Raw genomic sequence first — 23,247 nt, forward strand, 5'->3', positions numbered from 1 at the left:
GATGAGGGTTGTCACTTCTTTGTGACTTATACCACCTTTATGATGCTGTTACTCACACACACTCACACACACACACACACACACACACACACTCACTCTCAGAGTCCCCTACTCTGAATCCTCTCCTGTACATATGTGTTCCCTTGTGAATTTAGTAAGACTTTGTCTCAAACGATGACTGAGGACAAGAGCTCTAGAAGAACCGTCTTGGCTGATGCTCTGAGGAGCCCTGAGCTGTGTGTATGTGAGACATGGAAGTGAGGTTCACATCCTTGCCTTTGTCATATGCAGCCATTCATGTGATTCCCTGACCACCACCCGCGTCCTCTGTGCTGCTTTTTAGCAGTGACCACACGAATGGCCAGGCTGGAGTAGAAACCGCCTCTACGTTGAGGACCTGAGAGCAGCTGTCTTCTCACCCTGTTCTTGTGTGTTTTGACTCCACTGAGCTCATACAGCCACTGGCACAGAGACCATCATGCTCTGGCTAAACCTGCTTAGAAAGGAGTTCACCACCTGCCAGGTCAGCTTGGGCTCGCCTTGCCCCTGATGCGGATCAGGACAGAATTGTGCAGCTTCGGATTCCCGCTGGCTGATTTTTCAGTCGGTGGCCAGTCTTTCCTTCAGATGCCTCTGGGTGGGTTCAGTCCTCCAGTCTTTTGATCTACCAAACACGTTAGCTGTCTGTACCACCCAGAAACGGAAAGGCTCTTCAAACAACAGCTTTCTCTTCCTCCTCCTTGTCCTCCCTGCACTTCAGAGATTACTGTGGCTTCCGAGCAAAGCTTCCTGCCCTCTCCTCCCAAACACGCTGAGGGAAGCCATCCTGGGTGACTGTTTGGTGGGACAGTCAGGAACAAATTCCAGGCTCCACTCCCCCCTGAGGTCTGGCTCCACTTTTAGACGCTGTAACCCCTAGGTGCTGCAGGCTTTGAGAAAGTGGCTTTAAGAAATCTCCGAGCTTACTGTTGAGAATACCCGTTGGCAGGTCCCTTGTCCCTCTTTATATTCAGCCAAGTGATTGTTGTCATGGCAACAGATGTGTTTCCGCAAAGGCTTTTCAGCGAGCGAATGAGGAGACCTGGGCTTCCTGAGACTGTTGGTAATTATCTGCTAAAAAAATATGCTCTGCATATTGTGAACATTTTAATAGGCCCCGCTCCAACCTTCTGGGGGCTTCAGAGGTGCGTATCAGCCCTGGGTCTTAAAAAGATTGGGTTCTTTGTTTAACCTTCTCTCCTCCCTCTACCCCTTTTGTTCATGTTCTTCCGCAGAAAAGAACCCCTCTGCTCTTGCTAGGTTCTGCCCAGCACACAGTAGGTGCTCACAGGCTGATGGGCCAGACATTGACCTAAGGATCCTTTACTGAACTGACATGTCAGTGTCCTGCTTGCCTAACCTCCTTGATCTTGAACCTCAGGCCAGGCGTGCCTCTAAGATCTCGGCTCTGGGGCCACCTGCGCTCTTTGTTTTCACCCCATTGGGTGGAAAGTGTGCGTGGGGGAGTCTTCGTGTAAAGCACCTCTCATTGCCCTCTCCTGAGAGTGCTGGTTGAGCACCTCTCTGGAGGTAGCTGCTTTTCAGAGGACTGTTGGATGCGTGCGTATCTGGTCCGTCCCTTCGTGTGACTTTATCTCTTAAGCCGTTCAAGACCATACAGCTTTGCAGATGTCGGGAATTCAGGGTGGTTTGTTTGTAATCTCCTCCGTCCATGGTGTGCACACACCGTGATAGTGGACACAGGCCTGTGAAGTCTTAGACCCAGGACAAACGATAACCACAATACTGCTTGTATGTGCCCCAGGGAACCAGGAATAAAGACCTGGCAATCTACTTCTGAAAGTTAGGCAAGGACAAGCCTATGGGTGACCACAGTATGCCACGCCTTCTAGGTTGGAAAGCAAGCACAGTGGACTTGAGACCGCAGAGCCAGAAACATTTTATACTGCTCTGTGGTTTCTCCAGTCCAGGGTGTCAGACACAGGATGCACCTCCACTGCACCTGCACCCGAGGCAGACGTCGCTGGCCGATCTCGACACTCGGGTTTCTTTTGAGTCCAGATTGAGCCTCAGAATCCCGGGAGTGCCTGGGAATCCAGTGCCATCTGACCAACATCAGCTCAGGAAAGGAAGCCTCTTTGCGATCCTTGCCATTCACTGCCTGTCACAGGCTCATCCTGAAAAATCAGGGACGCAGCTTCCGCCTATGATTTGAGGACTGAGAATGATGGTTCTGGTCATCTGCTGAAGGCAGTGGGATCTTACACAGCACAATGGCAAAGACCCAGCTGGTCTAGGAATGGGGAAGGGACTTGACCAAGCAGAGGACCCTGTGTGTGACAGAGCAAAACTGTGTCCTGTGGGTTCTGATGACTGTAGCACTTGGGACATAGTTCACCAGGCCTTTTTTCTGAGGTTCCTCTCAGTGGATTTGAACCACCAGCCTTTTGGTTAGTGGCTGAGTGCTCAACAGGGAGATAACCCCCAAGAATGGAGAAGTTGAGAGGAGTGGTGATGCAGTCAGCCTTGGATGAATTCCTGGATCTTCCCATGGGACTGGGGTGAGGTCCTTAACCCCTCCAAGCCCCTTGGTACAATCAGGGTAGGGTTACTTAAAGGCAGGAGGGCTATAGTAAAAATTGGAACAATGAATGTAATGCATTTTCAAGTACCTGTTACATTGTAAAGAAATTCTGGGGACATCCTGGGGGGGGCTGCGCTGCTGACCTAAACGCTTTCATCTCCGGCAGTTCGAATCCACCAGCAGCTCTTTGGGAGGAAGGTAGGTTTTCTCCTCTCGTGTGACTTACAGCCTTGGAAACCCAATGGTGGGTCAGCTGTGAGTTGATTCCAGCTTGACAGCAGTGAGTTTGCTGTGTTTTGTTTTGTTTCTGGGTCACATTGCCTGCACTCAGTAATGGTGGCTATCCCATTCGGGAAGCGGCAGGCTGGCATCCTGAGTTATTGTACCTTGTCTCTGAGCTCAGGGAAGTTGCCAACCACTGTGGCCAAGTTGATTCTGACTCACAGCCTTACAGGACAGACTAGAACTTCCCATGAAATTTCCTAGGCTCCAGTCCTTAGAGAAACAGACTGCCATGACTTCCCCTCTCAGAGGGACCGTGGGTTCGAACCGTTGACCTTCCAATGAGTAGCCCAGTGCTTAACTAGCATGCCACCAAGGTTCCTTCAGAAATGGCCAGAAGCAGCTTTAAAGAACACCATAGTTCTTAGGTCAGCAACACACGAGAGTAATCTGGTCCTGTGGCCTGGTTACTGGGGATTCTGAGGCAGAGGGGACCTCAAGGACTCACTCTCTGGGGTCTTGGTGCAAGGCCACCCCTTTGGGGGAGATGGACGTTGGAGTGCTTCTTCTGATGCCCTAAAGCACAGGACACCGTTCACCTGGCCCGTGTCCTATGTCCGTATCTGTCATCTGTCATTGTATGCATTCTACCTGGGAGACGGGTGCTGTCCAGGGTGGTGAGCCTCTGCTCCTGTTGATGGCAAACGTTCATGAACTAAGGAGATGTAGTGGGTTTTACACATTGTGCCACGTCTGCACTGGTGTTCCGCAGCCAGAGGCAGACCTCGCCATGGGAGGTCAGCGTGACAAGTGTCGGCCATTTCTCAGTGGCATCGCTGCAGGGCTTTGCATCCAGCACGATTCCATCGGAACAGCACCCGAGAGACCTCTGCTGGGATGTGTTCACTCCTCAGATGCTTTCCCTGTAGTGCGAACAAGTCTGTGTGTCTGTGTTTCCACATTACCATTTCTGCTTTACTCTTTAAAAAAAAAAAAAATTTATTTTATTATTTTCTCTGTGTGTACTGTCAAATTGGATCTGACTAGTACAGGAGGAGATTTCCCCTCCTTTTCCAGCAGAGCATCTGGTGGATTCGAACCCTGTACCTCTGGGATTGCAGTGCAGCTTCTTGCCACTAGGCCACCAGAGCTCCCTTAAACCAAGGTGGAGGGAGACTGGTCTCGGTGCCTGCCAGCGCCTCGCCTTTGCTGGCCCGGAGCTGCCAGATGGCAGTGGGATTGTGTGTGGTTTTGTTTCCTCTGCTTTATGAAGTTGCGAAGCCAGAGAGGCAGGCTGTGAGATTGGCTGGAGAGTGGTCTGAGAACAGTTAGCAGGACCTTCCCTGAGTGGACACTAGAGGTGGGCCCTGACCCTCCCTGGCTTGTGCTGGGCGCCTGGTGTTAGCCAGCTCGTAAGCACCAGCTGGGCTCTCTGCCACCCTCTTCTGTAGATGGTGGTGAAATGAAACCGTCTTGGACAGGAACCTCGGTGCGCTTTTCTCTTCCTTGAAGATTGTCGCTGGCAGTTAGGAGTGCCATTGTCACAAACAGGAAGTTACCCTTCCTTTGTTGGGGACCCGAATGGTTTATTTTTGAACATCTTTTAAGTGTTTCCACTTCTGTCCAGAAGAACGTCAAGTAGACACAGGGTTGGATTTTCCCTTTATCTAAGTTTTATAATAAGTAACATTTTATAGAAAAATCTACACACATTTTGTAAATAAAATTTTTTGTAAGTTTTAGATAAGGAACACTTTGTTTAGGTAAGAATATCTTTACCTCTCACTCATTAAATCAAAACCTAAGTTTGAAAAAAGTAATTCCTGCTGAGTTGATTCTGACTATGGGGACCTCAACGTGTGTCAGGGTAAGAATGGGCTCCTTGAGGGTCTCGTTCTTTTTGGAAGTTGATTTCCAGATCTTTCTCCTGAGGTGCATCTGTCTGGGTTCAAACCACCAACCTTTTGGTAAAGAGCATTTTATGTTAATTATTTTCACACCATTCTCTCACCCATTCATTTTCCTGAAATCAAGTTTCTATTTTGACCACATTTAAGCCGCTGCCATTGCCTTGATTCTGATTTATAGGAACCCACATGTCATTGTTGTTGTGTGCTGTGGAGTCAGAACTGACCCACAACTGACCCTCCAGCGAGTTTTCAGAGGCAGTAAATCGCATGGGAGGAGATTGCCCATCTTTCTCCCACAGAGAAGCTGGTCGGTTCAGGCTGCCTCCCTTTGCACCAGCAGCCCAGTCCCTTACCTCTGGGCCCCCAGAAGTCCTGCGGGAGTGCTGTGAGACTGCTGGGAGAGGTAGGGGTGGGGAAGCTTCATCTCACGTACTTTGGGCATGTTGGCAGGAGTCATCAGTCCTTGGGGGAAACCCACCATGCTGTAAAGGATAGAGGGTCAGCGAAAGAGGGAACGACCGTCCACTGGATGGACTGGCAGGGTGACTGTGACAGTGAGCGGAGGTGCGGAGGAGGCCGTGAGCGGGCAGGAGAATAGGAAAACGCTTCCTACTGTTCATAGGGCCTCAGGGTGACCGATGGCACCTAATCACAGAGGACAGAGGAGACCTCCAACCTTTCAGTGAGCAGCCCGGGGCTGAGAGTGTCGCTCCACCGGGACTCATTTCACATTTCAAGGTGCATCCCCGGGGGTAGGCGTCAGGTGTACAGACTGTCTTCACAGAATTACACGTTTCATAAAAGTTTGAAAGGTGAGTCCAGAACTTACAGATGTATTACTTCTACTTAACACCATGAATCTTGACAGACAATCTGCCACATCTTCCTCTCGTGCTGGTGCTTTCAAACTGCGAACTTTTCCATTAGCTGCTGAGCGCTTAATCACTTGCACCACCAGGGCTCCCATGTCAGCATTTGTTGTTGTCGGTGTTGTTGTTGTGTACCATTGAGTCAGAACTGACTTCTAGCTGACCCTCCAGTGGGTTTTCAGAGGCAGTAAATCGCACGAGAAGAGTTTGCTCATATTTTTCCTGTGCAGCGGTGGGTGGATTCAAACCACATGCCTTTGAAGTGGCAGCACAGCCTCTTTCCACTAAGCCACCAGAGCTCCCCATCCGTGACAGCATTTAGATGATCCAAATCCCATGGACAGAACATTCTCGTTGATCTGAGACTGTCTTCAGGGCCAAGGTGTGGCACTTGGACATCATTTGGTGATTTGAAACTGTCTTCAGGGCTAAGGCGGGGCGCTTGGATGTTGTTTGGTGATTTGAAACCGTCTTCAGGGCTAATGTGACTGAGAGGACACTGCCTCCATGCTGAAGGGCCTGTGGTAACTCCCTCTCCCTCCCTTCGCCGCAGCTGAACAGATGTAGGGCATCAGACGACACGACCATCTCACAGTTGTCCATCTTTCCGTGCCCAGGGATAAAAATAAAACGCTGATGAAGCCAGAGAAACATGGTGTGTTAATTTGATGTTCTTAATATCCTGCATGCCTTCTTTGACCTTTAATGAAAACGCCAGTCCCCCTGACAGGAGCCAGCTGCCTCACAGAAACGCAGCCGAGGAAGAGCGAGGATGAGAACGGGAGACGGGAGAGCAAGCTGGAGCCCCCGAGGGTGCCCAGACACATACCTGCTAATTAAAGATAAGACTGTGATTCTGACAGCACGGAACTGCTGGCTTGTGCCTCAGTGCTCAAGGAAGCCCCTTCCAGCTCTGAAAACCGACCTACTGACGTTGAGTCAGTTCTGACACGTGGTGACCCTCCCATCGGGCTCCTGAGCCAAATCCTGTCCTTCTCCAAGAGGCTGGTGGATTTGAACGACCAACTTTTCAATTAACAACCTAAGAAGTCACAGATGACACTACCAGGGTGCTTGCTCTGAGGCCACCATTAAAATGCATCGCTTGATGTTTTGGAGACGAGATGATGTGACTGTAACTCCATGGGACAAGGCACTGTCACTTGATAACACGGCACAATTACAAACCCATTTCCTAATTGTTGAGGATGGAGGTAGTGTCTTCCCTGCAACAGCCAGACTATCGTGAGCTCATTTATTTAAAGGAGGGCGAGAGAGTGACCTGTCTAGCTGCAAGGTGACTTGTGGGGACCCACGTTATGTAGGTGTGCCTGCCTCTCCTTCAGTGTCAGCTAGAGGTATTGTCCAGAGCCCCAAGGCCTTCCCACCTGCATCCGTGATGTTATTCTCTTGTCTACCTGATGGCCTTTTCTATTTCGCCCAGTGGACTGGATGGATATTCCTGGTTGTCACTGAACACCTAACATAGCTTTTCCCCTCGGACTGAATGTTGGGGGACAGTGTGCTTGGTCTAAGCAAATTCGGACACCGAGATTTCAACTGTCTGCTTAGAGAAATCATGGACTCTCTTTTCTTATTCGAATTCAAACTCATGCCTCTATACTATTTTAAAAAGTTTTATTCTAGTGAAATAAGTATATAACAAAACATTTGGTATTTCAACCATTTTTTGTGTATGCATAGTTCAGTGGCATTAATTATGAAGCCCGTATAGTGTGACAGTCACCATTATGTAGTACCACATTTTTTCATCATCCTTACAGAAACTTGGTGCCCTTTAAGCCATGCCTCTCATTACCCCTTCCTCCCACCCTCCCCTGGTAACCATTCATGAATTTAGTCTCTATGCCTTACTGCTTCTGGGTATTTCATATTAAGTGGGATCATGTGGCATTTGTTCTTTTGTGTCTAACTTACCTCACTCAACATCCTGTTTCCAATATCAACCCACTGCCATCCAATCAACTTTTACTCCTAGCAGCCCCATAGGACAAAGTCGAACTACCCTGTCAGGTTTCCAAGGCTGTGGAAACACACGGCCACATCATCCTCCCTCAGAGAAACTGGTAGATTCAAACCACCAACCTTTCAGTGAGCAGCCCATGGCTTAGTTCATTGCCCCACCAGGGCTCATGTCATGTTTCAGTGTTCATCCAAGTTTGTATGCATGAAGTGGAAAGATTATCATCACAGAATTATACAATTCATAAAAGTTTGAAAGATGAGTAGGGAACTAAAAGATGAAATGCTTCTACTTAATAAATAGAATATCTACAAAGATAAGATAAAAGCAAGATGCTTTTAAAAAACTACCATAAAAAAAATAAAAAACTTGTTGTTGTTATGTGCCTTTGAGTCCCTTGCAACTCATAGCGACCCTATGTACAGCAGCCCTAAACCCTGCTCTATCCTGTGCTAATCTCACTGTCTCTGACACATCTACCCTGATTTACCCCAGTCATTGAATCAGTCCACCTCATAGAGGGTCTTCTTCCCCTGCACTGTCCCTCCACCCTCCCAAGCATGATGTCCTTCTCCAAGGACCAGTCCCTCTTTACAAAGTGTGTCAGATGAAGCTTCAGAATCCTTGCCTCCAAGGAGCAGCCTGGTTTAACCCTCTCCAGGAAGAATCTGTTTGTTTTCCTAGCAGTCCATGGTACCCTCAATACTCTTCTCCAGCACCACAGCTCAAAGGCATCAATTCTCGTTCTGTCCTCCCTAGCCATTGTCCAGCTCTCTGATGCATAACAAGTGATTGCAAAGACCATGGCCTGTATCAGGTGTACCTTAGTCTCCATAGTGACACCATCGCTCTTCAGTACTTTGGAGAGTTCTCTAACCTCAGACTTTCTCATTGCAATATGTCTTTTAATTTCCTGGCTGCTGGTGCCAAGAGTGTTGGCTGTGGAACCAAGCAAACTAAAGCTGTTAACTAACAATCTCAATCTCTTCACCATCCTACTCTCAGATTAAATGTAATTGAGTCCATGGTAAAAGATTGAGAACCTATAGCAGAACTTTATTTCTCTTTATGGCTGAAAAATGCTCTGTTGCACTACGCACATTGTGTTTCTCCATTGTCTGGTGATGGACACTGGGTGTTGCCATCTTTTGACCACTGAGTGCAGCCTTGAAGCATTTTTCACACCCCCTTTCAAAGACCAAGCACCATCGTTTAGAGCTGTGAAGTGGAAGAATCCCAACACATGTCAGTGAGATTGCAGGGGGAGGCGCACCCCCCGCCCCATGCATCTCGGCGGAGCTGTGCTAGCCGCGTGGAGTGCCGACCTCAGGCATCCCCCTGGGCGGCAGATGGTGGCCCCAGCCGTGCGCCCACCCTGCCCAGCCCAAGCGCAGCTGACGCACGCTGAGGCAGCTTCTGTGATGCAGTGCCTGGCAGCCCTCCAGTCGCTGCCAAGGTGAAAAGACACCTGACCTTTCCAGAATCCTGGCTCCCTGAACTCAGGGGCTGGAGAGGCAGAAAGAAGGGAGATGGCTCACTCCTATATCGAAGCTCAGCTGTCCCCGCCGGACTCCTTTCTCCGTTCTTCCAAAGTGACCCCAGTGCCTAGGGAGGGGCAGGGCAGGGCTTGATAGGAGTTGGACTCTGGTTGGATGTTCTTTGCCAAAAGAAGGCTGGTGCTATGATGATTTAAGGCTTTGCAGGATAAAAATAAACAACGTAGAGAACTCTAGGAATGCACGTCTTTAAAAGCTCTTTAGCCAAGGATCCTTGCATAGTTGGAGATGTTGTCAGGAGACAGCAGTCCTTGGGAAAAGACATCGTTCTGGGAGAAGTAGAGGGTCAGCAAGAAAGGAGGCCCCTCAACAAGATGGATTGACTCCGTCACTCTGAGAACAGGCTTGAGCATGGCAGGGATAAGGAGGATGGCGCCCAGGAGGGCGAGGGCTCATCAATTTCTTGTTTATAGGGTTGTAATTGATGCAACACAACAACATATGCTGTGGGTCTAATTGTTGTTGTTATGTGCTGTTGAGTCACCTGTGACTCACAGTGACCCTAAGTACAGCAGCTCTGAAGTCGGCCCTGTCCTGAGCCAGTCTCGCTGACTCCCACACACCTACCCCCATTACCTCCGTTACTGGATCAATCCATCTTGTCCAGAGTCTTCCACTCCCGTGCCATCCCTCCACCCTTCCGAGCATGATGTCCCTCTCCAAGGCTCGGTCCTTCCTGGTCACGTACCCAAAGAATGTGCGATGGATCTTCAAAATCATTGCCTCCAAGGAGTAGTCTGATTTCACTATCTTGAGGACAGACCTGTTTGTTCTCTTGACAGTCCATGGTTGAGCAAGGGTTTCTTTATTGTCCATTGGGTCGCTGTTAGCCACAGCCATTAAAGCTGTGAAGTTTCCTAGAGGCTGGCTGATGATAGCCTCATCTGAATTGTCTATTCATTGACCCAGTGCTTTAACCCCTGTGCCTTATGTTCTTTATAAAATGTGCCCACCCATGCCTTCTGTCAGCCCCCAGCAAGCAAGCGTCTGTGCCAGGCATCCACCCTTCAGCCTCCCCCTGAGTCTCTGGCCCTTCGAGCAGGTGTGCACCCCAAAACATGTATGTACTGGTCGTCTGGGCTGTCACTGTGTAATTTAATTAGGAGTTCTGTAAACCTTGATAAGATGAGAGAAACGACAGGGTTTGTTGCTTCTACAAAATGAGCAGCATGTTCAGAAAGACAAGATGTAATAAAAGCAAGCTGCTTTTCACAAAACCAAATTGCCACCACATTAAGTGCAGATGAGGGATTTGTAAGGGATGGGAAGGGAATTGTGAGAATCTAGAGTATGTCGAAATCCAAACTGGGAATTATTGCTGATGCGTTTCAGGTGTGGTTTATGCAACAAAGAAGAGACAAACACTATGCAGCCCACGCAGGCCTCGGAATTCCACCAGCAGCACCAAATAAACCAACCCATGGCCATGGAGTCAGGTCCCACTCGTGGCAGCCCCTCTTCATGTTTCTGATACTGTCGGGTTCTATGGGAGGGACTTCCCATCTTTCTCTTGTGGAGCTGTGGAACTTGACCCCCTAGCCTTTGAGTTAGCCCCTGAAAATGTAATTCACTGGGTCCTAGAACTCCTTACCACACTCAGCTGTTAACTGAAAGTTTGGTGGTTCAGGTCCACCCAAAGGTGCCTTGGAAGAAGGGGCTGGCGATCTCTGTTCTGAAAATCCTGCAGAGCACAGTTCTGCTTTAGCACACACACACAAACCGTCTCTGGAAGTTGGGGGGGAAGTGTCTGAGTAACACTTGGATTTTCAGGGACAGACACTGGTCCACTCACATCTCAGTGGGGAGGGGAGAGGAAAGTGCTTCATCTGGGTTAAGCTTTAACCTTTCTTCTCGTGGCCTAGTTTATGGGGAGTTACACTGCTAACTTGAAGGGGGCTGGTTCAAATCCACCAGCAGCTTCTCAGAAGAAAGACAAGCTGTACAATTTGCACCCTCCCAAAACCTCGGGTCAGCTGTGAATTGGCTCCAAGAGCAATGAGTTGGGGTTATTATTTTGGTTTTGTTGGTGGTTTTTTTGTGGATTTTTTAAAATAGGGCTGATGGTCGAGTCCAGAGGAAGTCATGTGCTATCATGTGGTTTTGAGGGTCATAATGTCATTTGAAGTCGCTTCCCTCCTCCTTCCTCTCCCTCCTCTGAGCTCCTGTAGGTTCTCAGTGTTGCTGCATCCTCAGCTGGTGGACTGTGACCCCAGATCCTCTTCCCCGGGCTTGGTGCTGCCTTTCACCATTATTGGGGTGTTTCTGACATCTTGAGCTTGAGCACAGTAGCCTGTAGTAGATCTATGTGACCTGCAGGCTGTGGGGGAGAGCCCCTGTCCCTGTTGACAATGTGGAATGTCACCTGTATGTTTCCTATTGAAACTCTTCTAAGGGCAAGTGGAATATTTTTTCATTAAGAGAATGCAAAATAAATGGCTAAGAAGATCCAACAGGGATCTGGTGGGCATACTTCAATGGTGCTTAATTGTATAAAAACATAATGAATGCTCCCGGGTTTCGGCACCAAAAAAACCCCACCCCACCATGATGAATGGGAATGTTTGTATGAAATACAGTATGAATGAAGGATAGTGTGAAACACAATATATACTAACTTTGTAAGCAAATCAGTATAAAAGAAAATTTAAAAAATAATGCACATTACCTATTACCTCTGTGCTTAGGAAGCTGAGGAGGGATGAGGTAGCCTCTAACAGCTGCTGTGACACCTGTTTGTGGGATACTGCCTGCATAGCAGGTCTGTTGGTGTGGTGCCCCAGACCCAGCGTCTGGGCCAGTGACCACCTTCCTCTTGGGAAAAGGGCTCAGGAACCCCCTAAGGTGGCTCTCAGCGGGGCAAACCCCTATCAGAGGACACTGGGAGATTTGTGGAGATGTTTCTCAACAGCATAACTCCCAAGTGTGCAGATGATAAATGACTGCAAGTGGATGGAGACCAGAGATGCTGTTAAACAGCCCATCATGCTCTGGACAGCCCTTGAAATGAGGGTGACTGTTTTGTATCTTGTTGAGGATCTTTCTCTCTTTTCATGGACCCTCCACTTTCCAAGCAACAGCAGCCCAGGAAATGTCCCAATCAGTTGACCCTCACTATAGTCCTTAATCATTCTGCACTCTGTTTTCTCCATCTGTAAAATGAGAACAGAAATACTCAGCTCATAAAGTTGCTGTAACAGTTGAGTTTCTAGCTTGTGTTTAGTCACAGAAGGACTTGTCTTTGTCAGAACTATAGAATTATAAGAAAATAGATTTGTGTTACTTTAAGCTACTAAGTTTACTGTCATTTAACACTGCAGCAAACCAGTTACCAACTAGCTGATTCTGACTCCTAGCAGCCCTGTAGGACAGAGTCGTGAACCCAGCACGTGCCAGGCTTTGCATCTTTACAGAAGCACAGTGTCACGTTTTTCCGCTGCAGAGTTGATGGTGGATTCATGTTAGAGTTTTTTGGTTAGTGGTCACTTACCCACCATGCCACCTGGCCTCCTACTACAGCCTTCTCCCGCACAGCCACAACTCACAGCAATGCTGTGAACAACAGATGGAGATTGTGCCCTGCCCTGAGCCATTCCCACCGCCTCTGCCATGCTCAGCACTGCCGTTACAGCCACTGGTCCAGTCCATCTTGTTGAGAGTCTTCTTCTCTTTCACTGACCAGCTAGTTGTCATTGAGGTGAACACACCCGGAAGCACCTGGATGGTAAGCCTGATGACCCACTTCTACAGGTCACAACATTGAAAGCCCTACTACGTATCGGGTATGTGTACACTGACACATAGAGTCACCGTGAGTCGGTGTTGACATGACAGCAGCTGTATAAACCTGATACACTAATATTTCCTTGCCCTGGCTTTTAATCCACTCAGCCTTGCAAAGAGACACACCTTAAACCAAACCCACTTCGTGGAGTCTATTCTGACTCAGAGTGACCCTCCACCAAGTCTGTGAGGCTGTAAATCTGTAAGTGGAGATCCTGGTGGATTTGAATGGCCAGTGAGACCCCGCTTTGGGCTGGCAGCACTGCTCCCTGCAGACTATGCCCCAGAGCTCCCTCTGTGAGAGGAGACTCCCCATCTTTCTCTGGTGGTTCAACGGGTAGAGCTGAACCGTCAACCTTTGGCTTAGCTGCTCCCCACAGTCCACACTATGTACCAAATTCTTAGACTCACTTTCTTCTAGTCAGTGCTGATTAATGGCAGTCTTCCATTGGATTTGCACGGCTGCAAATCTTAACGGGAAGAGAGTGCCCATCTTTCTCTTGGAGTGACTGGTGGGTTCAAACAACTGACCTTTCAGTTAGCAGTCCAGCATGTAACTCACCACACCACCAGGGTGCCTCTCTTTAAGACAAGCCTCTTGTATTTTCGTTGTATCTTCTGTAGGTTGCCCATAGATATCTCTGGCTCCTAGAGAAGGTAAGCCCAGCCTGTGTCTGCCTTCAGAAATGGCAGCTGGTGAATTTGCTCCCCAAATGGCAAATGTCTCAGCCAGCAGCAGTGTCGGGCACCCAGAATACAGAAACAAGAGCTGTCCCCATTCCATTGGTCCCTGTGACCAAAGAGGTTTGTACTCACCAAAGCATGACCTCATATACTCTGGGCATATTGGCACAAGAGGCTGCTCCTTGGAGAGGGACATCATGGTTGTAAAGGAGGGCCAGTGAAACAGGAAGACCCTCAATGATCAGGATTGACACAGTGACTACAGCAATGGACTTACATGTGTCAGAGATGAGGAAGATGGTACAGGATGGCATGGAGTTCAGATCTGTTGTTCATAGGGGCGCTGTGAGTCATACTTGACTCTGTGGTACCTAACAACTACCATCCTAAGTGGCTTGGTGGTGAGGAATTGAGCTGCCAGCACAAAGGTACACAGTTCAAATCCATCAACTGCTTCATGGGAGAGAGATGGGAAATCTCCTATGCAATTTACTGCTTCTGAAAACCCACTGAACACTCAGCTATGGATCAGTTCCAACTTGATGACATACAACAACAACAACATACCTAAAGGTTGATAGTTCGAACTCAGCCGGTGGGACCACAGGAGGCTCGATGACCAGGTTCCCTAAGGATTTCTGCTCAGAAAGCCCTAGGTAGCAGTTCTGTCATATGGAGCCACCATGGACCAGAATAGAATCAAAAGCAGTGAGTTTAGTTTTTTCTCTTTATTCTCATCCCCAAGGGGCCGTGTGTGCCTCTGCCAGTCACTTGACGCGGGCAGATGGAACTTCTCGATGCCTGCATCTGCTCCAGTCTCTTCTCCTCTGACGCTTACTCACACCCGCCGATTTGTATTTTTAATATTTTATATTTTAGCAGAGGTCCGAGAGGGCATGGGAGGTGTGTTTTCTCCTCTGCAGATGGGCCTGTTGTCAGGGCCCCGTGCTGCAGAGCTCAGCAGAAATGCTGAAGGGTGTGTCCTCTGAGGGATGCATCTGCAGGCCTGCCTGGTGCCTGCCTGGTGCCTGCCTGCCGCAGATGCTGCCACTGCACCAGAGTTTCCTTTGCGGTCCTTCATTTCCTCTCCTCCCTCCTCCACTGGGCTTCCTGTTCCCCAGGCACATCCATATCCCAGGCTGCACCATCGTTCTGCTGTTTGTGAGAAGCTTGGGGCTCCTCTCAGGCTGAAAAACCCCCAGTGCGCTCTGCAGAAATCTCCGGAGAGGCGGCCGTGGGGTGGGAGCTGACTGTTAGGGGATCTCTTCTCACCTCTATGTTGTGTCTTGGAGGAAACTGAGGCATTGTATGACAAAGAGCAGCCCCTCAACCCTTAGACCTCTGTCACTCAGCAAGGATTGTAACTCAATCCCCAAGGTACCAACTTTCCAGGTGAGCAGAAGTAAGCAAACAAAGTTCAGCAGAGTGTCCTGTGCTGTGACTTCCTGCCTCTCCATCTCCACTGCATAGAAATACTCCAGAGCAGAGAGCGTTGTTGTCGGAGTGACAGCCTCACCTCGATCCCACTTCCTAGAGCCAGCCACTCAGGGCAGCTGTGCACAGTGAGGGCATGCTGTCCAGTCCTGACCTTCCCCCAGCGGCTGGGGACGGGACCCTTGTGACCCACAGGCTATGCTGACCCAAAGTGGCGCCTCTGGTCGTTCAAATCCACCAGCAGCTCCGAGGGAGAAAGGCAGGCAGTCTCCTCCCATGCCATGCCAACTCTGGCAATGCGTTTTTATTTCATTCCAGATAACCAGACCTTTCTTCCTAGTCTAAGTCCAGAAACAACATTGAAACATGTTCAGTGTCATAGAACCATAGAACACACAGGCTCCACTGGCCGTCGGACGTGGTGGTTGCACATGAGAAGTAATAGCCAGGAATTGAACCCATGTCTCTTGCATGGAAGGGGCGAATGCTACCGCTGATTCACCAGTGCCGTCACTAGCAATGGAACCATGAACAAATTGATAGACTTTCTCTGTCTGTAAAATGGGAATGATGATGGAGCTCTGGTGGCCTGGTGGCAAGAAGCTGCATTGTAATCCCAGGGGTACGTGGTTCGAATCCACCATATGCTCTGCTGGAGGAGGGACAGCTTCTCCTATACCACTCAGATCTGATTTGATGGTACCCACAAAAAAAAGAATAAAATTTAAAAATAAAATGGGAATGATGTAATCAGCCTCTAAGGGTCGTGACGATCATGTGGTCACCTCCACGTGTGCAGAGTAGAACTACTCCCTAATCTTCAAGGCTGTGACTTTTGGGGGTCCAGTTGCCCTGGTGGCCTCCCACAGCACCTCTGGGTGGATTCGAACCACCTGCCCCTCAGTGAGTAGTTGAGCTGGTAACTGCACCATCTGTTCCTTCGTGCAGACTCTCAGACCAGCGCCGAGCACATCCCAAGCGGCCCAGCTCCCCAGGACTATGACTGCAGCGTTTGCAGGGCCTGGCTACCCATCCGTCATGTGGCTGTGCTTTTCGGCCCCTTCAGCCAGCTCCCTGCGATGGGATTGATTTCTAGATTTATTTCCAGGTCCTTGCGGGTCCTTTAGGCTCTCTGGGAGTCAGAATTGACTCAGTGGCACGGGGCTTGGTTTAGGTCTTATATAAGACTTTTTCTCTCATCCTAAGTTATTTTCTTGTGGGAGAAGGATGGACAGTTTCCTCCTGAACAATTTACTGCCTCTAAAATCCTGCAGGAGGGTCAGCTATGAGTCAGTTCTGACTCCATGGTACCTAACAACAACCACAAGTTATTTCCTCAAGCTAAGTCCTAAGATTAGAGCCACTGGGTCAAAGAGTTTAAAATGTTTTTTAATACCCACTGCCTTTGTGTCGATTCTGACTCATCGCGATCTGTGGGCCCCAGTAGAACCACCCTGTGTGGTTTCCTGGGCGTAAATCCTTACAGAAGCCAAAGGCCTCGTCTTTGTTCCATGAAGTGCCTGGTAGATTCAAACTGCCACCCTCCTGCGTAGCTGCTAAGTGCTCTAACCTCTGTGCCACGGGGCTCCTGAGTTAAAGGGGACACTTTCTTGGTGGGTGGGTGCTGCCGATTTTCCTCCAGGAAAGAAATGGCTGGTTTACACTCCCCCCAGGAATGAATTGAGCATGCTCGTTGCCTTGTGTGGCCAGCTTATTAACGTTTAATCAAATGAAGGCCCAGGAAAAGGAGGATCTCGTTCCCTGGGGATAGTGTTCATCATGGCTTTGAAGCAGTTAGAGCTTAGAGAACCAGGGGAGAGTTGACACAGAGGAAACAGCACCCTCTGCTGGTCCAGCGTGTCACCCGCAGTACAGGAGCACAGGGGATGCAGGTGCCTGAAGTTAAGGGACATTTAAAAAAGACCTTCGACTGTTTGGCAGAGTCAACCTCGGAGGACACTTACTTTCCGTCCAGGTTCTTTGAAAGCAGACAATCTTAACAGGGGTGAGTTTGCTCCTGAGGAAACAGTTGGTTTCATCCGAGGACATATTTTGGGTCCCTGGAGGCTATAAACAACACACAGATATGCTAATCCAAAAATTGCAAGTTTGAGGTCCCTCAGAAGAAAGGCCTGGCAATCTGCTTCCATTGAAAGATCACAACTATTGAAATCCCTGTAAAGCAGACTTCCTGCGGTGAGCCAGAATGGACTCGGGGGTGGGAAGTGATTTGATGTTTTGACGTTGGCGGCTGGGGGGGGCCACATTTTCCTTTGTCACACATGGGCAGGGTTGCTGCTGACTTCTTGGCTTGCTGCTAAACATTGTCCAGTGCACGACGTGTCCCCCGCTGGCCATAGATGTCAGCAGTGCCACAGCTGAGAAGCCTGGTTACAGTGGCATGGAAGAATTTTCAGGTTAAAAGAAAAATTTAAAAAGTAAATATTAAGATATAATATGTGTCACGAGCCATTGTGTTTTGCTGTTGTAAATTATTCTAGAAAGCTGCTACTTTTGCAGAATGACGTGCATAATACATGGAGTTGACTGGACCAGCAAGTCAGCATTTCTGAAGAGAGGGCAGAGAGGAGCCTAGAACCTGTCACAGTGACCCCAGTGCTCATTGGGGCGGGGGGAGGACATTTATTTTTCTGTTAACTTGACTTAGTTCAACCTGCCATAAATTCCTGCGGCTTTCTGAAGGGCTTGGTCTGTTTAAAAGAGTGCATTGCTGGTCAACTTCCCCCAGATTTCACAAGCTCCAGTGTTTTCGTAACATTTCTAATAGTGCCTGGCCTTCCAGCTTACGGTGCAGTGTTACCATCTGGGCTTGCAATTTGTGGTCCCCACTGCCCTCCACGCCCAAGTGTGTGCTGATTAAAGCATTGTTTCCCAGAGGGCAGAGGAAGAGAAGCTTTATAAAACCATCTCAGAAAAGGGTGTACGGCTGGGGAAGGAATGGCAGGAATTTCGGGAAATCACACTCCACTGCAGTCTGCAAAACCATTTTCTGTGCGTTTTCTTTTTTTATTTGCTACTGTTACCCACAGCCATTTCAGAGAGATTCCATTATTTCAGTTGCCTCTGTTTTGCTGTTTTCTAAATTTCTGATTTTCTAGAACATGGGTTATGGAGATAATTAACTGAAGTCCCCTTAATAGCTGTTCTAAATAATGTAAAAAGGATTACTTTACCAGAGGTGAGGAAGAAAGGATCTGCAGCTTTTCCTTAAATATCAGATAACTGTTTTGAGCAAACTTGGGACGCAAAAAAAATTGCCACCCATGCCATCTAATCAATTTCAACTTTTTAGTCATTCTGTAGGACTGAGTTAAAATGGTACCATCTGGTTTCCAAGACTGTAAGTCTTTAAGAAAACAGACTGCTATATCTTTTCTTCTGTGGGGCGGCTGGTGGTTTTGAACTGGCAACCTTTCTATCTGGTTCAATCATTATGCCACCAGGGGTCCTTACAAACTCCCTCTCTCATTGCTGCCAAGTGAGAACCGACACATAGTTGACCCCCAGTGAGTCTTCTGAGCCTGGAAACTTCATGGAAGGAGGTCACTCATCTTCCTCCCCAGGTGTCACTCGTGGATTTGAGTGACCAGAGTGACCCTGCCTTTGTGTTAAAGAGCAGCTCTTTACAGACCGCGCCACCATAGTGCCTCCAGGCTTCCTTCTTCTTGTTGGTAGGTGCTGATGAGTTGAGTCCGACTCATAGCAATCCTATGAACAAAAGATCTGAACCCTGTTCTGTAAAATCAGTAACTGAATCAGTTAGCATTTATAGAAAATCAGAATAGAGAACCCACCTCATGGCCATGTGAGAAGTCTTGGTAACCAGCTTCTGTGACATTTACAGTCTTAAAAACCCGTTGTTGTTCTTGTTTAACGTAGAGTCGGAACCGACCCGTAGCTGACTCTCTCACGTGTTTTCAGAGGCAAGTAATTGCACAGAAGGAGACTGCCCATTCTTCTCCCACAGAGCAGCTGGTGGCCTCGAACCAAGTGCCTTTGGGATTGCAGTGCATCTTCTTGCCATTAGACCATCAGAGCTCCCTGTGAGGCAGTTCTCTTTTGTCCTGGGGGTCATTGTGAGTCAAAAGTCAACTCTTATGTTGAGTGAAATAGTCACAAAAGGACAAATATTGCATAGGGCCACTGTTGTAAAATGGGACTGACATCAGAGTTGAGGGAAGACAAAAAAGGAGGGGAGGAGTGATGTGTATTGCATTGAAACAGAAGAGGGAGAGATCTGTTTAAAAGGGATATGTGAATGGGTATTCTAGTCATTAGAGAAGTCCAGAGTGAAGACTGCATAGTGGAGTGAACTTGAGGGGAGGGATTGCATAACAATGAAAGAGTTTTTCTTTTTCTTTCAAGGAGAAGAGTGGTTTAGAGGGGAAGAGGGTGGGCAGGGAGAAAAGTGCAACAACGAATGACTGGAAATCCTAAGTCTCTGTAAACTTTCATTAAAATTAATAAATTATTTTGTTTTTAAAAAGTCAACTCAATGACTCTCACCAACAACTGAAATCTTGAGCTAAGACCTCAGAGCATAATGAGACCTGCTCTGAATTGCATTTTGGTAGTCTGTGTGGGTCAACATATATGTGTGTTTATGAGTGTACTTAAGTGTAAATTTATCAATTCCGTGTTCTGCATCCTGATACAATGTACCTGGACGGCCAGGCCACTGGGAGCCATCGTTTAAGGTCTGCAGCGTGGCGAGATGAGCTTGCTTTCCAGTCCTTTGTTCCTGTTTGAAGCCCCTGGCTTCAGGGCGGCTACTCACCACTCAACCCTGGCTCTCTTTGCTTTCCCAGGTGGCACGCGGGAGATCGGATCTGCGCTGACCCGGATGTGCATGCGGCACAGAAGCATCGAGGCCAAGCTGAGGCAGTTCTCAAGGTGAGGGGCCACTGAGCTGGGGGGCGGACAGAGGCCCTGCCTGGTCACCGGTGGAGGAAGTGGTAACATGCATCTCTGTAGCGTGTACAGCCACACGGCCCCCTTCACTTGTGTCAGGCACTGGGTTGGCTCTGGGGACACAGCGGGAACCAGGCAGCCTGGATCTTGGCCCTTGGGGGCGGGGGTCCCCTGCAGGATCCTGTCTATCTGTGGGACCTCACAGTCTATCAGGCCAGGAGCTCAGCCCAGGCCTCCTCTGGGGCTTCCTAGTCAAGGCGCTGCAGCGTGGAAGGAGATGTCCACCTCCTGCCCTGACCTCAGCCTCGGTGCTGCCTCCAGGCCCATGTGCCCCAGAGTGACAGCTCAGTCAGCTGCTTGTTGGCTTTCACGTGTCCAGAACGGGTATCAATGACACAAGGATTTCAGGTCACCAGCGTTCAAGTGAACACGGATGCTGGTTTCCCAGCAGACCATCCTAGTTCAGCAGATTGCCCAGTTCTGCTTTAGGGCACGGTGTTGTCTGAGTGCCTGTGAAAGCAGAATCACACTGACCCCTTATCAGGGCACCACAGTGGAGAGAGGAGAATAGGAGGAAGTGCCCCGTCTCTGCAGACCTTGGCTGGAGTCCTGGCTTTACCACCTAATTCGGTAGAATCTTGGCCATGGTGGTTGAGATGACGCTGACTGACATGTTGTCAGCCTGAACCCACCTCATGAGTCTTGGTAACCAGTTTCTGTAACAATAACAGCCTGAAAAGCCCCATGAGGCACTTCCAGTCTGTCATGAGGGTCATTGCGAGTCAGAAGTCAACTCAGTGGTGCCCCAGAGCCTGTGTAAGGAATAAGACCACCTGTGTATAAAACACAAACCCACCGGCATTGGATCTGTTCTGACTCATGAAGACCCACGCTCCCACTATCAGCTTTCTGAGCTGTAAATCTTTGTGGGAGGGATAGTCTCCCAGGAAGTGGCAGGTGGGCTTGAACCCAAGACCATCCAGGTAGCAGCTCTATGTCTAATGCTTCTGCTGCCAGGGCTACTACCTCCTCTGAGGGTTCTTCCAAAAATTAGTTAAGAACCACTGAGCAGTGTGTACCTGTGTAGCCGGTGGTGATGTGTGGGCTTCTCTCCTCTCTCCCTCACCTTTGTCAAGGGCTCTGCAGCGTGCACACTGTTCCTTTCACGGCCCCTCACTGGTTTCCTTTATGACCCCGTGTCCCACCTCACACGGCTTGTATGACAGGAGACCTCCATACAGCCACCTCTGTCTTCCAGTCACTGACTGTACCAGGTACCACTTCAGGTGTATGACGTACAGCAGGACAGAGAAGCCGCAGCCCTCCTCTCAAGGAGCATGCACAGAACAAACCTGGTGTGGTGCGTCATAGGGACAGCTGTGGTGACATAGTTTGTAGGTGTGACATTGCTAACCAAAAACATTGCCAGTTTGAATCCACCAACTGCCCCTTGGGAGAGAAATGGAGAGTCTCTTGTTGTTGTTGATTGCCTTCAAGTCAAGCACGACTCATAGTGACCCTGTGAACAAAAGGCCTGAAGCCCCTCTGAAACTATCAGCATTTATCAAAGTTCATGAAGTTTCAGGAGGCACGTTATTTAGGAAGTGGATGCCAATCCTGCTTTCAAACCCATTGGAGAGTCCAAACAAACTGGAATCGACTCAAAAGCAGTGAACTTTATTGCATTGTGTGTTGGGCTGCCAACGGAAAGGTTGTTGGTGTGAATCCACCAGTCAAACAACAGGAGAAAGAGGAGGCAGTTTGCTCCAGTAAAGATTTACAGCCTCAGAAACCCAATGGAAGGTCCCCAGGGGAGCTCAGCAACAGTAATGTCAGGCAGGAAAGCACGATATGGAAAAAAACAGTACGCAGGTGAAAACCGTGGTTTCATGGTTTACCTGGCTCCTGTGAGTGGAGCTACCTTTCCACAAGGATGCCCCAGGGTCATTTCACACTCAGTGATTCAGAAGAATTATTTCCAAATGCACTTTTCTGGGTTCTTCACAGTTGGTATTCATGGTATAATCAGAGCTTCACACCAGTTCTTTTGGTCCAGACATGGCTAACAAAGTAAAGTTGGAACAGGTCTGAATTTGTAGATTGTTAGAGAACCAGAATGACAACCAGAAAGGAAGAAATTACAGACTAATGCCTTGATGGAGGAGTCCTCTCGCTCTTAGAAAAGAAGAGAAGCGTGCACGTTGCAGGACAACCAAGTGTCATAACTGGCAGAGTCAGAAACAGCCATGTCTAGCTCAAAGATGGCAGCCAGCTACGACGTGTTGAATGTGTATCCCACAAATTAACCTGCATCAAGGCTCCTGAAGGGGTCACTACACCCCTTTCACATTTCCATTCCAGGACTTCAACCTACAGTTTTTAACACTTTGTGTCTTGCTCCACTCAAATCTTAAAAATTTGAGTCTGTTCTAATTTTACCGTCATCAGTTGTGACGGAAATGGATTTGAACCAGTTTGAAACCCTACTTATAACTTTTCATGTTTATCAGAATCCTGTGAGACGTTCTTTGTAGAGAGAGCGCCTTTTAAAGTACAGTCATGCTGGGGTCTGACCCTCAAGGCTTCTGGCAGGTGTGGGGTTTGGTTTCCTTTTGTAAAACTCCACAGCTGGTTCCTTTGTGCAGCCAGCAGGGGACCCTCTGGTTCACAGCTGTGCTTGTTAGTAGGAGGACTAAGAATATAAACCAGGAAATGAGAAACGCGGTTGCTCTAACCAGTCCCCCTTATGACTGTGATAAAACCACCAAACCCCACTGCTGCCCAGTCCGTTCTGACTCGTAATGACCCTTCACTAGTTTTCCAAGGCTGTAAATCTTAACAAGAGGAGACTGCCCATCTTTCTCCCTGCTGTGAGATGTGTCGTGCTGGAGTTGTGTATCATTCTGGTTCTCTTCAGAGCACGCTGTGGACCACTGACCTCCTGCGTAAGGTTATGTGCTGTCAGTTTGGAATTGACCCCCCATAGGTTTTCAGAGCTTGTGAATTGCACGGGGAGAGGTGGCCCATCCTTCTCCCGTGGAACAGCTGGTAGGTCGAACTGAGTGCCTTTGGGTTGGCAGTGCAGATCCTTACCACTTAACCAGAGCTCCCTCTCCTGCTCAATGTTGTTGTGGTGGTGTTGTTTTGTGCCGCCGAGTCGCTTGCGACGCATAGTGACCCTTTGTACAACAGCCCTAAACTCTGCTCTGTCCTGTGCTAGCCGCACTGTCTCCAACACTCCCATCCCGATTACCCCAGTCACTGAATCAATCCACCTCATAGAGGGTCTTCC

The 23,247-nt window shown here is 48.8% G+C and overlaps 1 protein-coding gene across 4 annotated transcripts in view; it reads left to right on the forward strand.

The window, feature by feature from the left end:
* Positions 1-23,247, forward strand: part of MTSS1 (metastasis suppressor 1) — a 200,140-nt gene that overhangs the window by 135,145 nt on the left and 41,748 nt on the right. For all 4 annotated transcript variants that reach the window (XM_006879301.1, XM_006879302.1, XM_006879299.1 and 1 more), the window contains exon 4: positions 19,853-19,937. In XM_006879301.1, coding sequence (XP_006879363.1) covers positions 19,853-19,937 — 85 coding nt within the window. The remainder of the gene's footprint in view (positions 1-19,852; positions 19,938-23,247) is intronic.

Source organism: Elephantulus edwardii, unplaced genomic scaffold, assembly GCF_000299155.1.
Source record: "Elephantulus edwardii isolate Elephantulus edwardi_28Jun2011 unplaced genomic scaffold, EleEdw1.0 scaffold00003, whole genome shotgun sequence".
In the NCBI taxonomy this organism is placed as follows: Eukaryota; Metazoa; Chordata; class Mammalia; order Macroscelidea; family Macroscelididae; genus Elephantulus; species Elephantulus edwardii.